The sequence below is a fragment of the Felis catus genome, chromosome C1 (genome assembly GCF_018350175.1).
Source record: "Felis catus isolate Fca126 chromosome C1, F.catus_Fca126_mat1.0, whole genome shotgun sequence".
NCBI lineage: Eukaryota > Metazoa > Chordata > Mammalia > Carnivora > Felidae > Felis > Felis catus.
This window is the reverse complement of record NC_058375.1, coordinates 154,741,197-154,758,664: the sequence shown is the minus strand read 5'-3', so window position 1 is coordinate 154,758,664 and position 17,468 is coordinate 154,741,197. Positions and strand designations below refer to the sequence as shown.

The 17,468-nt window shown below is 39.8% G+C and overlaps 1 protein-coding gene across 3 annotated transcripts in view; it reads right to left on the bottom strand.

The window, feature by feature from the left end:
- Positions 1-6,348: 6,348 nt before the first annotated feature.
- The window catches only part of CSRNP3 (cysteine and serine rich nuclear protein 3), a 212,332-nt gene continuing 201,212 nt past the window's right edge, over positions 6,349-17,468 (bottom strand). For all 3 annotated transcript variants that reach the window (XM_023259415.2, XM_006935332.5, XM_019838201.3), the window contains one exon: positions 6,349-16,931. In XM_023259415.2, the coding sequence (XP_023115183.2) occupies positions 15,870-16,931 (1,062 nt within the window). In that variant the 3' untranslated portion in view covers positions 6,349-15,869. The remainder of the gene's footprint in view (positions 16,932-17,468) is intronic.

Sequence of the window (17,468 nt, the reverse complement as noted above, 5' to 3'; positions counted from 1 at the left end):
ATCTGACATTTTGAATATTACTCCGGGGAAGGGGGGGAAATCCTGGGGAACAATTTGGAAGACATATATTTTATTTTTGTTATGTTACAGACACTGGTGTTTAACTTTACTAGTTAGCTCATCAGCGTTTCATCATAATTGATTCTGAATGACATGGATGCTAAAAAAAAAGCCCAATAGATTTTTAAAGATTTAAAATTTGTCACAATTAAAGCTCTATGCCAAACAAATTTTTTAACAATGAAATTCAAGACAGGTTTGAACAATGCCAGCCTCCTTATTGTGTCTCCTCAGGAAAGCAGCTCACTTAGACACATCAATTCTGATGTGTGTGTGTGTGTGTGTATGAGTGTGCTTGTGTGTATATCTCATCTATCACCTCAAAATAGTTTTAAAACTTAGATGTGGTGCAGAAGTTTAACAAATTAAAAGGTTTAAAGCAGTCATATTATTTTATAATCATAAATCCTAACACTGAACTTTTTAAACACCCACTGAAGATAAATAAATATAAATTCCGTGGCTGAGATTTCCTTTCGTTTACCTTGATACTCAGAAAATAAAATCTACTTTAGCAGCATTTAAAAAATGTTTTTATTATTATTATTTTTTTAATGCAGGCAACTTAGAAGTTAAGCAGGATGCATCCGTGCGGTATGTCCTTCCACTCATCTTCCGAATCTAAGACGTTCTGCTAGTTGGCCAGTAAGGGGAGCCATCACAAAGTAATTACAGACACATGCCAACCATTTCTCCTAGAATTCAAGTTTGTGAGGGTTTTTTTTTGAATGCGTATCTTGCTCTTCAGTGAATTTTCTAGGTCATCACTGACCATGCTGGTGAAGCGGCAGGCCACCAACGCCGCAGAAAAGCTCAGATGCTGTGCTGTTTCTTTGGAATCTCTCTTTCCCCAGGTCCCATGCTGTTAGAAAAAGCTTCTATTACATAGGATCCAGGCCAAAGGCTGTGATCTGAGTCCTGCTGATGCTCTAATGTCTGCCCCTGCTCAGGTCTCTTTATTAACTCCTCTCACCCCTCCAATAATAAATGGAAATTACATGTTTCTTTCAAGTCCACCTACCCACTCCTTTCAGGAAAAGCCATTTGTTCCCATGCACCTGGAGCTAATTCTCACTTCCTGCATCTTATCCACTGAACCAACCCTCTGCCCGGCCGCCTCCTCCCAGACCCCCCTAGATGTCATTTTACCCCTTCTGGAGGTCTGAGCTGGTGTGTTTGGGGGCTTGCCCAAAATGAAAGAATTCGAGCATTGAGTTCTCCATGGTATGGTATTGCTGAGTATTGTTTCAGACACCTAAAGACATGAGGGCAAGCATTTGAGTGTGGCACCTAGCCAAGCATAGTTGTTTCAAGAAAAGTCAATAATGCGTATTACAAACATGTTTTGGTGACCAAACACAGCCTCCCAGCTATAGGTCTCCCCTAGAAAAGTGAGGCAATTATCTCAATCAGTCAAGTGAAAAGGTCTATTTATGCTTCAATTCTCTGGCTAATTCAGGCAAAAGTAAAATTTTCATCTGAATGATCTCAGTAATTGGCTTGCTGCTTTGCTTTACCAGTGAAAACTTGACAAAGAAGCAGGGTACTGACAGGGTGGTGGTAATCATAGGGAACTTGGGCATAGAAAACATCTATGAGAAAGTACATTACTGGAAATTTTGTTGGGAAATTCCAACAAAGATAGCTCCTAACCGTAGGGATGGTAAATATATGTATTCATTTTTTTTAAGTTTATTTATTTTAAGAGAGATAGAGACAGCACAAGTGGGGGAGAGGCAGAGAGAAATGGAGAGAGAGAATCCCAAGCAGCTGGAAGCGAGGCTCAAACTCAGGAAACTGAGATCACACCCTGAGCTGAAACCAAGAGTTGGATGCTTAACACACTGAGCTACCCAGGCTCCCTTATGTGTTCGTTTTTTAAATCTAAGTTCAGATTTTACATTGATCTCTTAACTGCTACATGTCTTCTTTTCCTTCTTCTTCTTCTTCTTCTTCTTCTTCTTCTTCTTCTTCTATGTGACAGGCATGGAGATTTACCACCCAAAGTCATATCAGGGCTGACTTATCTCTCTTTTGGGGATGACCTTAGCTGCAGAGAGATGCCTTGCTCAAAAGCACGCCCTACCAGAGGTACTCACATCCAATGACTGATCATGGCAGGGACATAAAGATCTAACATTTTGGGCTCATTACAGAACAACTCCAGTGAGTGATATTGGTTCCGGAGCTCCCTGTGAGTTGGGCTGAGGCTTTGTCAGACCTGCGTCACCGTTCAACATATCCCTCTGTTCAATTGCTTTTCATCCTTGCTCCCACAGGTGTTCATACCTAATAAATATCCTGCATGTCAATCTCCATTTTAGAGTCAGCTTCTAGAAAACTCAATCTGACATTTGGTACCAGGAATGGTCCAAAAAATCAGTTAATAAGATGGAGTTTTGGAGTTGCACTTACCCCTTGGCTGGTAATGTGGATTCCTTAACTGATGCTATATGGAGCATAGACATTTCCTGACCTAAAGGGGATGACAGAATGTAAAACAATAGAGGATAGGTGGTGACAGATAAGTGCTAAAAGCAAGGAGGATGCAATTATCATAATGAGCAACAGAATTAGACTAGCAGCCGAGGGATCCTGACCCACAGAGAGTTATGGAAACAGTTAATAGAAATTGGTATACCTACAAAGTAGATGGGCAACCAACAGGGGATCTTTTCAGTTTATATCAAGGCATAGCTTCCTTCCACAGGGTGAAAGTGGAAGTGGACCCATTTAACATGACCCGTTGGGGAAAACTGCACTTTCTACCCTACCATTCCATAGGGTCTGCCAGATTGAAGATCCTGTTCTCAGGGCACACTTCTATTAGGGGGCTAAAGATTCCCATAGTACTTAAGCTCCTGTTGCTGCCTGGGCATTTTGGACAGGGAGAAGAATCACCGTCTTGGTAGAGGTAACTGACCTTGATCATCAGGAGGAGGGAGGGAAGATGTTCTACAATGGGAACCAGAAGGAATAACCATTTAGATGCCTCTTGGGTCTGGGTCATACCACTAGGTAAGCCACCGAGACCAGAAGAAGTGGTTGCTGAAGCTGAAGAGAATGTAGAATTTATAGTGAAAGATGGAGATGATGAGTATCAGTTCTGGTTCTAAGACCAGCTAGAGTGGCAGGGCCTGTAGTTTATTCCACTAACCAAACTCTTCTAAGTTTTCCAGAATCCTGGAAGACCTGCTTACTGAAGTTTAAATGAAGCAGTGGATCTGAGGGATGGAATGTGGAAGACATAGAGCTATGCCAGCTTCAAGGGTTTCCCTTCAAAGAAGGACTTTCCCAGCTTCTGGGAGTGCTCCTCTACTATAGAGTGCCAAGTCACCCCAGAGCACACCCTTTCTGGGGTGGACTATACCCAGTGACTGATTGCAACTCTCTGTAACGGTCCAGTCATTTTCAGCCCACCAGGCTCATAAGAACCACTTATGCTCTGTAGCAACCCAGTGAGGGTAGCCGGGCTGGGGCTTTGTCGGGTCTGCATCATAGCTTGATTTCTCCCTCTTCCTGATCTGCTTCCTGCCCCTAGCTTCCACAAGTATTGCTCCCTAATAAACACATGGCTTGCTAACCTCCATCTCAGCATCCATTTCTGGAGAACACAACCTGCAACACCTCTGAAATGTTCCGTCCTCTCCATCGTACTCTTTTTTCTCTCTATATACAGGTTTCCCCCACTCTCTGAAAGTTCTAAGTCATTTCTGTGAAAGACCTATACTAGTATCTGTTTTTGATAACCAAGAGAACTCTGAAGAGGTATTTGATTATATGAAATGGCAATTACTTCTTCATGTCCTGCCATTCCAGCTTATGAAAGGTTTCATGGGAATGTTCTACTTTCAGATAGCAGGGGAAACCTGTATTCTCCTCTAAACAAACACTCATTCACCAATCTTATATCTTTATTTAAGCTCTGGACTCCTATTTCCTTCTGTCATTTGTTATGTTCATTAAGTATTCCAGGATCAATGCAACGTCCAAGATGTACACGTCTTCCTTCTTGCTAACTTCTGTAAATGATGTATCTATGCTCTTAGATCTTTTCCGTTACTTCACCTACAGTATTTAAACTCATAATCTTGTTGTTACTCTTACTCTCTCACACCTAAATAGGCTTTGAAATAACTGACCTTTTCTTCGCCATAATCACCAAACTTCTATACTCGTTTGTCTAGAGGGACCCTGTCTGTCTTGTGCACCATTGCTCCCTCATTTTCTAGCACTGGGTTCTAGACAGAGTAGGTCCTCAACAACTTTTTTTTTTTTAATTTTTTTTTTCAACGTTTATTTATTTTTGGGACAGAGAGAGACAGAGCATGAACGGGCGAGGGGCAGAGAGAGAGGGAGACACAGAATCGGAAACAGGCTCCAGGCTCTGAGCCATCAGCCCAGAGCCCGACGCGGGGCTCGAACTCCCGGACCGCGAGATCGTGACCTGGCTGAAGTCGGACGCTTAACCGACTGCGCCACCCAGGCGCCCCAACAACTATTTTTTAAAGAATAGTAACTGCAATTACTACAGAGATTTTTACTCTGGCATTCCCATCTTCCCAAACCAACTATGTACTGCAACCACTCTGATTCCATGATGTTTTTAGATTTTCTTATTTCCCTAAGGATACAAGTCAGATTCTTTGGACTGGTCCTTAGAGCTTTGCAGTATCTGAATTGATTCTCATCTGATTGCTCATTTGTTCCAAAGGTAAATCGTCTGTTCTTAGCAATGTCCCTCTGCTCAGCACAGAAGGGGGTGACTTGGTCCTGACTCAGACTGAACCATAAAGTAGAATCTGGAATGTCTCTTACAGGCTTAAATCTTCCCTCCCCTTGAATCTAACTCCTTCTCCTCTCTTTCAGCCAGCCATCTTCCCCTCATCGGAACTCTTATAAATGCACCCTTCATTATTGTACTGCAAATGTATCAGGAAACATTTTAAGTATCTATTATGTTCCAGGCACTAAACTGAAAGCCAAAGATATGGCGAGTAGAGACAAATTTTCTGTTCTCAAGGAGTCCTGTAGAGGGAGTAGGTACATAAATGAGTGCAGTGGGACTTGAAAGGAAATGTCTGCATTGGGTATAAAATAGCAGGTAATCCAGTCTCAGAATCAACAGAAAGGAAGACACATTTGAGTTTTCTCTTGAAAAACAAGCAGACGGTCATTAGAATTATGCTGTCAGGATAGGGCTGTGGGGTGTATGTTCTGGACAAAAAGGGCGTGCTGAACAGAGGCAGTGGTGAAAAATAGAGTAGCAGACAAGGTCTAAGCAGTCTGTCTTGTGGGCAGAGGAAGGGTTGAGAAGCAAAGAGAGTTTGATGGGGGTACCTGGCGGCTCAGTCAGTTAAGCAGCCAACCCGATTTCGGCCCAGGTCATGAGCTCAAGCCCCACACTGTTAGTGCGGAGACTGCTCAGGATCCTCTCTCTCCTCTCTGCCCCTCCCCTGCTCACATTTTCTTTTTTGTTCTCTCTCTCTCAAAATAAATGAACAGGCAATAAAGAGAGAGAGAATTTGATGAGCAAAAAGGGTGCAAATGCTTGTTGTACCCAGATTTCAGGCGACCTTGTGTTCACAGAGAGTTTGGATTTTATCTGGTGGCAGTGAGGAAGGACGATCACAGGAGATACTTTAAGTAAGGGAGCAACACGATCAAATTTGAGCTTGTATGATATTCATACAATCACGTATTATTATTTCACTTCCAAAAATATAAATCTAGTGTCCAGAAGTAAGAAAACAAGTTGTTTGAGGACTGTGACTTGCATACAATAGACAAGGAAGGTCCCATTTTCTCTTCGTTCTATTGCCAATAGAAGGTTACCTTAATTCAGCATTACCAAACAGGTAGCATTTATATGCACCTATGTGTACACAAATAGCCTAAACACCAAATCAGACAGATTCTGCTTTAAGCAAAGTGAAACAAAACTACTACAAACAGGTATATTACAGGATACTACTTACAGGAGACTGGATTTGTCTTTGTCAAAACATCCTCCCAAATTTCATTTGTTTACACATCATTACTTGATGAAGAAGCTGAATAGTTGAGGAGGAAAAATGTTGTTTGTGTGTCTCCACTTAGGGATCAATCAAATAAAAAGTTAACACATCTTTGAGATGATAATAATGTAATAGGCCATTCACAGGAACTGGTTTCACACAACCTTCAAGACTGTATCTGTTACACAGAGGGAGGTATTATGTGTTTTGTGACAGCTCAGTACGAAAGAACAAAGGGCTTACATGACATGTAAAAGAATGCAACAGTAGATACAACTTAGAAACCGGTTTTACTCTGCTGCAAACAAATGGACAAGATATTGTACAATATATAATAAAAAGTACAGCATAATACAAGTGCCACTAATAAAAGAAACTTAAGGATAAGACTTAAAAATGCTTATTTGTGATATATATATATATACACACTGCAATAAAAAGCCACAATAAATACACGAATTTCCATGTCATTCATAATAAATACTGAAAATATAAATACAGAAGACTACATCTAATATGAATAAATTATTACAACATAAGGTCCAGGTTAAGTTCTGTTGAATATTATTGTAGCTTATTTAATATACCCTTTGGCATCTTTGATGTTGTAACTTATACACAAGAGAAATCAATCTAGAAACTGTGTGACACACAATATGACGTTTTAGTGTAAAGTGATTGTATGTATGAACTGTTGTTTGATTTTTTTCCCTTTCAACCTTTCTAAGTGATTAAATTGGACATAACAGTAATAAAATGTCTATTGAAATACTGTTGAAGTTGAGTAAAAGTCGTAACAGAAATCAACTAAAAGATAAAACCAATCACAATGTCAAAAAATATGTTACAGTGAGTTTACCTCACTGAGTTTTTAAGTTGTTTTTTTGTCAGCAAAAAAAAACCCAAAAAACAAAAAAACAAACCAAACCAAAAAACACTCTCAAAAGACTTCCCTTGTGTAAAGACCATTCCCAATGTCCGAATGGTTCAACACAGACTGAAGGATAACACTCAAGTCCTTTGGATTATTTGATCTACCATTACATTCAGCTCACTCGATTTCACCAGAATTTGCAAATGTTCCAAATTTCTATGGCAGCTGGAAAGTGGAGACACAGTTGACATCTACGACTATGATCAAGATCAAGATACTGCAAAAGGTGCCATTTGTCTACGCAACCAATCATACATATATATTTTAAATGGGGAAAATGCATTTTTGACCAATGTCAAATGACCTTTTCCTATCAAATTGATATACCCTGTGACACTGAGGGAAACACATTGAAATAACAAAGTGCCATTTTCTGCATTAACAGGCATTAACCAGTACATATGTATTAATAGTTCTATCTTAAGAGGCTATTACACCAGAAATGCAATAAACTAAAATGAAAGCAGATCAACTTTACTAAGACACAATAAAGGCTGAGGTTCTTAGGAACAGAGTTGTAATCTACAGGTTTTTAATTTTTTAAACTATGTCTGTACTGTAAATGTCTAGCATTTATTTTACATCAAACACTTTTGAAACATGTTTCACAAACTACGCCTCAGACTTATTTCCATAGAGGTGTCTAGAGTCAATTAAAACATGGGCCAAATTAGTCAACATTCTTTACATAAACATTCTATAGCTTTTTTTTTAAAGCAAAAGGGGTTATTTCCCCTAGTAGTATTTGTGGGGAACAACCACACTGATGTGGCTGTCATTTCACAAGAGCATCCGAGTTGGGGAGATAAGCGGCTGTATCTGGATTGAAAAAAATCCCATGGAGAAAAGAAACATTGGTTTCAGGAGTGCTCCTCATCTTCCAGTTAGTTCTGACTCTGAGTTGGAAACAACTCTGAGCAAACAGAAGATGCTCTGAAAGCTGCAGTGCTTGGGTGCTTGGGTCAAGTGATGTAATCAGGAAAAAAAAAAAAAAAAACACCCTCCTCCCAGACTCCTCCCTTCGATTTCAGGCCTTGTCAAGGTGACAAATTTTTAATTCAGAATTCTGCTGATCCCTGAGAAGGCAGGCAACTATTGTTTAAATAGCATGGGGACAAAGGCTGGGATCAAATGGTGGCGGAGTAATTCTCTGGAGGCATTTTATTTCACAGCAGACTCTCCAAAACTAGTCACATCTTCCCCAGAAGGAGTGGAAAAGCTTGAGATTCTCATTTGTCATTTTAGGGTAAAGAAAGATTAACAAGAAGGTACTTATTTAGAAGCAAGAAGGTAGAAAATGCTCACTTATGTAATTGTAACTTCTCAGAAAATTAAGCAAGTCGAGTCATTTGGTCCTAACTCTGATGTCTGTCACTGGGGATCTGAAATAGTCATTTTCTTGACATTACGTCCTGACATTACAGCAATGGTGAACACAGATAAAATAAAAATAAAATAAAAATGAAAAACAATGACTGTCATATTTGTTGGAGGCAGGTTATATTATTGAGCATTGTCTCAATACTCATATGTGTAGTTTTTAAAGATCTGATTTCTTAGGAGACTTATGGAGTCATCAAATACAATAATCATCAAAGTAAGGGGAAACCCAATGTCCTTTGAGTCTGCCAGTACAATGGCCCAAATCACCACAACTGTTGCCAGGTGCCTAGCCCACAAAGACTGGCCAAGATATTTTCTTATTGTGAGAAAAACCTAAGAGAACTGGATTGTGTTGCCAAGGAAACCGCTTTCCCTAGAGATGTTAAGAATAGATGGGTATCTATCCTGTTGGGCATGCCTGAATGACAGTCCTCCCTGGAGAGAGATGGATGAGCCAGATGACCTCAGGAGATCTCTTCCAGTCTCAGGACTATAAAATTTGAAGAATACACAAGAATCTCAAACTTTTCATTATTCAGACGCAGTTGGCCATTGTGAGTATCCTTGAAAAGATTAAACTAGTTTAAGATCCCCATTTAGCATGACTAGTCCCTAATGAATCAAGATTCAGACCATAACCTTTGGCAGTGGAGGCTATTTGATTATGGTACAAAAGAATTCACTGTGCCAACTACTAAAATGTAAAATCTATCAAGTTCAGATATTATTTGGGTATCATTACATCATCCGAGGATCAACACTTAATTAAAAAAATAATAACCTCAGGCAATTCATTTCTTAGGTTTTGATATTTAGGTTTTCCCTCTTTAGGGGAATTCAGATTTTGATTTTATTTTATTCCTTCTTTTTCTTTTATATTTAAATAAAATTTCAAAGTGGCATATAGATCTTTGAATTTGTTTTAAAGATGGGTGGCTTTCTTTGCAGCTAAGAAGAAGAGCTTGGTGACCGACATAAAAAGGAGAGGCAAAACAAAATTGGATAAATTATGTTAAAGTTGAAAAATTCTACCTAGTTTTTAATAGGTTTCCCATGTAGAGACAACAGCAAAACCATTTTTGGTGGCCACATCCCTGACAAGGGTGTTTCTGGTCTTACCTAGCATGGCAGTAAGACTTGATAAAGATCTCTGGTGACAGAAGCTCCTGGATAATTTTTAAAGAGATATTTTCTAAATCAGTTTCCTTCCAAATACTCATTGATAAATAACTTTTTAAGATCCTCCCAAGTCAGATAAAAAGATTAGGAGAAAGCCAAAAGCAGAAGGAAAGGGATAGCTAACAAAAAAGTTATTCCAAAATTACAACTAGAAGCATTCAATCAGGTCACATAAATTAACTTAGACACAGGCAAGGCAAATTTCTACCATAAATTTGTCTTTTCCTAAATCCTTTGAATCAATATACATTATCTTAGAATATTTAAATGGCCTCATACATGTCACTAAAATGAGAGTTATTGAACTGATTTGATTATCACTATGGTAGTGAGTAGTCCAAAGAAAGGAATGACATCATTAGCACATTCAACGCAAATATTGCCCAAAATAAATTCTGTCATATTCTCTTGAAACTTTAGTTCTGCCAGAAACTTATGAGATAAAATAAAATGACACACTAGAGTTGGCTTTTCTTGAATTATAAGCAAGTATAAAGTATCAAAGAAGAAACAATTTTACCCTGTATATATTTATCACGAGTGAAAGAAAGTAGTCAACGATATGACTTAAATTTTTGAAATTACTTCATTTTCCATGAAAGCTACATGTACCTGTATTTACTAAAACTCCAGGCTATATGTTAATTAGATTACAGTAATTGCATATAAAGAATGAACTGTTTTAGGCTTTGAATCTGATCGTATTCACCTTCCTGCCTCCAATTATTCTGTCTCAATTACCACCGTCAGGCAGCGCCAAGTTAGATAGACTGACCCCAAGACCACTCACCAGGCAAAACCCAGGTCATACCAACTTTTGAATTTGAGTTTCTGATAAGAAAGAAAACAAATGAACCCCCTCCCCCACTTTCACTGGTTGGTTGGGAGGGGGTCTCATGGTCTAGTATGAAAGCTGAGAGCAGTTGAAGTGAAACTTAGAAGTGACTATTTTAAAAAGTCACATTAAATATGCAGATTTGACAGGTAAAATATGAAAGAGCTCTTTTATTTCCATATTCATCACTTTTGACAATAGTCTGTCAGTCATTTTAATATAAAATGTGTCTAAATCTTAAAAATAGTTTCTTTAGCATATTACAGCTCAGTGCTTTTATTGTTTAAAGCAAGCATCAAATGATTTTTAGATAGGAAGACGTAATCGATGAGGTTGGTGGACAGCCCACATGAACACCAACTGGCCTCTGAGTTTCCACATTGTCACTGTCCCTTCTAGGTTTCAGGCTGCCATCTGCCATCTAGTTTTCTGGTTAAAATTCTAGCTGTTCAGCTTTGCTGAAACTTTATGGTTCCTGGGAGACACTACCACTTATTTATTATGCTTATATTCCATTCTCATCCCGCCCTGACACTTTCATAATTTTAGTGGGCTTTTAAATTGCTGATATTCAGTTAAATTAAGTCAATTAAATTCTTTAATGGTACAGAAAACATCTGTTGAGCAGTGGTATTTGTGCAAAGCTGTGGTATTTGGCTTAGGCATATGAGTTACTTGAGCACAAGTTAGCAGATCTCAGAAAGAATAATGTAATCAGAAGTTGCAAATTTGTGTTAGAACTAAGAGTGATTAAGGCTTTAAACTTTCCATGTTGGTTGTGGTAAGAATACATAGTTCTGGTTTCAAATTACAGTCAAGTCTTGCCTTTGAAAGCAAGAAGGTACTTCCCACTCAAGGTTGGTATTTTATACACTGACTACAGTAATGACTCTTCTGTGAGAGAATAAGGAACAGATGTCGTTTTTAGTCATATTTGGAGAAATGGACGGCTTCATGGTACCTTTTTGAAAACTAGTCTCTGACTTCTGAGAATGTCCACTTTCCACCTGCTGGCGATGGTTTTGTAACCCCAGCTACAAGTGAGGTGGGTTGAATGACCTCTCTTTTCTACAGGCTATATAAGCAATGCCTTTGGAATTTGGAACTATGGTTTTGCTAATTTTTTAAGCTGTATATAAATAGAAGTAAAAGTGATTGTGTTCCACATCATTGTCTCAAAGTTTTCCTGAAATGTTTCCTGGTTTATGTATGAGTCAACCAGCTCTTGAAACTATCTGGTAGGAGTTTGCTAGTATAAATTTAGCCTCACTTATAGAGACCTAACACTGAAGAAGCAATTAGCTGAAAATCTCTTTTTCATTCGATTCAGTTCTTCTAGCTGAGTCTATTTAATTCAGAAATTTCGGACAGGGGAAGAGGAAAAAAGATCATCCAGTGAGTTGCATTAATTTAGGAAAAAGAAGTATCCTTTTAGTTACAGTTTGCACAACAATGAGACAAGAATTGATTTCACTTTTTCTAAGATCACATTATAAAAGCACACGTTAAAAGAATTACAGTGAGGCTTGATTATTTCATGTCACTCCTCTTTGTCATCATGATCTCTTAGAATGTGGAGTGTTTTACCTCCTCTTTTTACCACTTAGAACACTTCTTCTAACAGTCAGCATTCTATAAATATTTGTTGAAAGACAGAGTTGATACTTAGTAAATTCTAAGTATTAAGACCAAAGGATTATAAATTTGTGCAATATCAGAAGTTTAATCAAAGAGCCAATGATGTATCAAACTTATAGGGAATAAATCATGATGTACTTTCCTGTTTAATGATAACCCAACCAGAATTTTGCCTACAAGTCACCTGTTAGAGTGCAAAAATATAAAGAACCACTTATCATCTCTTTGCTTCTTGATTGTTTTGTGGCCAATGTTTCTATAACTCCTAGTTTTTTTTTTTGGGGGGGGGAGGGTTATTGCTGGGCCATATATGTTTGTGAAGATCTTATGACTGTAATAAATATTAATTTCACATTTCATATGTGGCTGGAGCACTGGGAAAATATAGTTTTATCACAAAGAAAAGACTAATTTTTGAAAAGTATCTATATTACCCAACTAACAAAAGACACGAACAAATTTTACTTATGTCTTAATAATCAAGGACTAAGGGATGGGGGGTGGGGAATTTAGGTTAATCTCTTTCAGTGATTCTTTCTCCCAAAGGAAACCTAGGATGACAAAGGAAATGCAAGCTGCTCCAGCCACTTGATTTGCACATCAATCTGGCCAGGATTATAACTGGGATTTAAGCCCTAATAAAAAGTATAGGGCTGATGCTAAAACAACAGGACCAAAGCACGAAGCTTTGCCATTGGCAGGGAACAACTAAAAAGCTGTGTGTCAAAAAAAAGACAATAATTTGGTTAGATATACTACGGGGGAAATACAACAGCTGAAGGTCAGGTGTCATTGTGTCTTAGTATAAAGATCTTAAGTATCCCAACTGGCTGCATCTAGCTTGATCCCCATTTTAAAAAGCTTAGAAAAAACGGCAGCGCTCTCCTGGCATGTGGGCAGTTTTTGTTGAATAGAAGGGCTATTAATGGAAAAAAAAAGTCAGATGGAACACTGTGCTCTCTCAGCTTTTCTGGGAAAGGAAGTAACAATGAAACGATTCCATCATTAGTATTATATGCAACTTTGACCCAACATTTTCAAACTATAGCTTTACAAATCATCCTCTTTTCTAGACCTTATTTTTAGATCATAAAACCCAATCAGATCCTAGGGTGGGAAAAACATACAGTATTCATTACTGGCCATTGCCTAAAATCTCTCATTCTCCAGTGTGTGATATACATCTAGTGTGTGTTTGTGTGAGTGTGTGTATGTGCGTGTGTGCGTGTGCATTTGTGTTATAAGGGAGTGTTTTCATAGGTAATTTGTGTATGTAGTTTGTGGGAGATGTTTAGGGGTTAGGTTATACATATATGTGAATCTGGAATGGAATTCATACTTGGAAGGTTAATCCTTCTGTGCACAGTTACTTTCAACCCCAATTGGAAAAAATAGGGAGAGAGCTCTGATTTTTTTATTTGTCCGTTTCAAGGTTAAGCATCCTTTTGGAAATGAAGCTACAAAACAGAGACCTAGTCAAACATAAGCAAGTAGGCGTCGACCTTCCAGTGAATATAAAGCTGGACTAAATTAAATATCTATCCTTTCAGAAACTGGATTGACATTCTACCCTTCACCTTTGCCCCACCCAGAGTCACTTTTTCCCCATTCTGCCACAGTCTGTGTTTCAAGAAGCTGACTGCTTCACGGGTAAATCCTTCGAGGGCTTGTAGGGTCCAGCAAATACAGCACGTGTGATTTTTTTTTCACATGCCTACATGAGGAACAATAGCCTTTTGTCATTTTTCTTTGGGCCGGTGCTCTTTAGATTGTATTGGTAAAGGAAACAATTTTGGAAATCAAGCACTAAAAAGTGTAACTTTGTAGACAACATGAGATACACTACCGAGATCGGAGCTAAACTCAAACTGATTAGCCCAAAGGGCTTATCATTCAAAAGGAACATCCCTGCCCTCATTACTGCTACTTCCGTAGGGACAAACCCAAAGTTCCTTTAATGTTAGTATGAACGGTTATAAATTTGGCCCTGTGGTGGGGGAGAGAAAGGGCAGGAGCCAACTGCACATTGGAAGAGCTACCAAGTAAACATGTTTTCCCCAAATCAAGTTTTAGTAGAAACTTTTCCATTGGAGGACTTTCTCTAGATCAAACATTTTTAAGTTCAATTAAATAAAATAGTAATTTTTAAGGAATCAAGATCTACAATATATTTATATCCCTATTTCTAAACATCTAAATCTAAAAGACAAGAATTAGCGATGCAGTCACTGAATAGCAAGGCATGTCCACATTTCAAAGAGGCAGAAAATGTGAAACGGTGTAACAACAGAAGGTCAAAAATATGAAACGGATTTAGCATAGTCATATTGCATTGGGAAAAAAAAAAGGTAGAACACACTAGTTAGTTACCTAAATTAATGTACAGGAAAACGGGATCTTAGAAGTCCTCCGACGAACCAAGTGCAGATAACCTAAAGGTGGGGAGTGCATGTTTTATTTCTATCTGTCCCCTTTAATAAGAGAACGTGAGGTAATTAGGAAGTATTCAATGCATTCTGGACTGTTCTGCTAATTGTCCCAGGCAAGAGAAATCAAAATGCTTCAGAAAAGTAAGGCCTAGTTGAGTATTTGGGTCGAGGCCCCCCCTTCAATCGGCTAGTCACTAAAAGGAAATCTCCTTACATACTCATTTTGTAGAGATGGATTGATCACGCTGTAGAAAAGGCTGGTTGCTGAGGATGTGTCTCTTCCATGTTTCCTCTGCCTCCTCTGCTTTACCGAGTTAGGTCTTCAGAGTGGCGAAGGAAAATAGGTCATTTTCCCTTCATAAAGTTATCATTGGATGATTCCTCTATATTAATTCTATGAACCTTATAATAGTTTACAGATTAAAAAAATTTTTTTCTAAATTTTTCATCTCAAAGAGTTCTCAGTCCCCACCCCTCACAAGGTACCATGAAGGGGCACTAAAGTGCATTTTGATGTAGGGGAGTAGAGTTTAAAGGTGCTGTGTCCAAGCTAAGAACCAAGATGATGCTGTTTTAAAAAGAAAGGCAATTCCTTCTACCTCCATCTCTGGAGTCAACTGAGGGAGGGCAGTGAACTAGACCCTCACCAGAGGATTGTCCTAACTCTTAACTTTAGAGAAAACTGTGTAAGGACCTGCACATATAGACTCATTTATTTGTCCAAAATAGCAAAAATAGGCCTATTTCACCCTTAAGAAAGTATTTGCAAATCTGATCAGTCATGATCATAAAAACGTGAATGGATTCCAGATGCAATCCATGTGGGCATGCTCAGTGGTGCTAACTATGCATCTTCAGCTTAAAAGAACATGCTGCTGTTCAGTTTCATCAAAACATGACTCCTAACTACCATAAATAAAATACACATGGAACGATTAACTCTTTTTCTTACAGTAATTACTTTTACATTAAAAAGTCACCGTCATCTTCAGATTTATCGAAAATTAGGACTCTAAATCTTATTATTTCCCAGTCTTAGTCAACAATCTTGCACAGGCCCGATAATCCAGAACTTGAAGCTCTGATCTACACAGCTTGGCAGGTTTCACACAGTTTGACAGGTAGGCAACTGTGAGATATGCTTTTTTTTTTTTTTTTTAAATTAGCATTTTCTATCAAAACAGTCTGAAATCTTTTAAAATCCTCATAGAGACTGTATTTGTGCAACGCCACAGGCGTGTGGCCGGAAAGGAGAAAACAAAATACAGTCTGGAAGATTCACCACAGTCCAGGTTTTCTTGGTCCTCAGTTTAAACAACCATGGGCCCAGGAAATCCAATTGAATACAGTGCTTTTAAATAAGAGAAGAGTTGGTCCTAGAATAATTTACGCTACTAAACAGGGACGGTCTCCACCACGGGTGATTTGATGCACTCTTCGTGCAATCTGCTTTTCTCCGCCAGGCTCAAAGAACTTTCAGCGGGGTGCTCGGCCATGTGACTGTCACCATTCAGTGTAGAGACAAACCCTTCCTGGGAGGGGCCTTTCAAGTACGAGTGAAAGTCCACCTGGGGATGACTGGACCTGTGCTCGGGATACAAGCTACTGCAGGGCACGCCGCCGTCACTCTCCGCAGAGGAGCAGCACACGATGACCGAGGGGTTGGTGGCGGGGTAGTGGGAGGGGCCGTAGGCCTCTTCCGCTTGCCGGGCATAGTCCACAAATTGCTCCGGGGTCATGGTGTAAGGCACCAGCGACAGGGTACCGTTCTTAACAGGATCTCTTTCGGCATAGCTGTCGGAGATCTGGTTAGGAGTTCCTGGAATGTGGCTGTCTATTTGGTAATACAGGGTCGACGAGTTGGCATAAAAAGAAGCGTTTTTCGCGTGGCTCTCGTGAACCGCCGTGCCGTCGGAATAGCAGAGGACGGAAGGAAGAGGCACGACTTCCGCGTGGGTCCCCAAGCCTTCCACGAAGCTGTCCCCTTTCTCGTCGTCATCGTCGTCGTCGTCGTCCTCCTCCTCCTCTTCCTCCTCCTCCTCCTCCTCCTCGTCTGACTCGCTGGGGGCCAAGCTCTGTGTGCTGGAGTCGGTGACGCCGCTGCAGAAGCTGCTGCCGTCCTCCTCCTCCTCCTCCTCCTCTCCCTGGCAGTCTAGCTCCTCGGCCGACTGCAGGTGCAGCACTGCGGCCTGGGGCTCGGTTTCAATCTCAAAGTTGTCCGCGATGGAATACTCTACGGAGTGCGCGACGGGGCCCATGGAGCTACTGGGAGCGCTTATCTCACCGTGGCAGCCGTTCAGCGCGGGGATTTGCTGCTCTCGGTTTTTCTCCAGTTCAAGTTTCATTATTGTGTGCAAAAAGTGAGTCCGGACACGGATAGGATTAAATTCAATTCTACCTGCTGTGTTACTACATCCTTCTTTAGTGCAGCCACATGGGAAAGACATTCGATCCACCTTGGAAGGAAGAACACAGATTAGCCCCACGGAACTCTTACAAGCCAAATAAAAATCCGGTACCTCCGGGCAACCCCTTCGAATCTGGGATTGCTTAATCCCACTTGTGCCGGAACCAATGACAATGAGACTGCAAAGAGACTTTGCAAAGGGGAAGTGAAGACTTCAAACGTAACAGTTAACCTATAGCTTTAAAACCTATATTCAAGATACGAATGTGCTATGGCTGTTTAAGTGTGGAGTTTTAGTTCCTTGACCCAGCCCGTGCTTCCTTCTTTCTCCATTCTCCCCCCCCGCCCTCCCTTCTCTCCATCCTATTATTTTTGCTCCCATTTTTTCCAAGTCCATTCTTTCCCCCAAGCTCCCTTCACTTCTACTGCATGCCGGCTCACATGCCCAGTTTAAACTACACAAACTTACCCCCCTGCATCCCCACCTGCTATTTTTAATCATCTAAATTATATGACATTTTCCATACTAGCCTTCCCCCCCCCCCCCCCCTTTTGCTTATTATGAAATGAACTCTTTTGCCTGCGG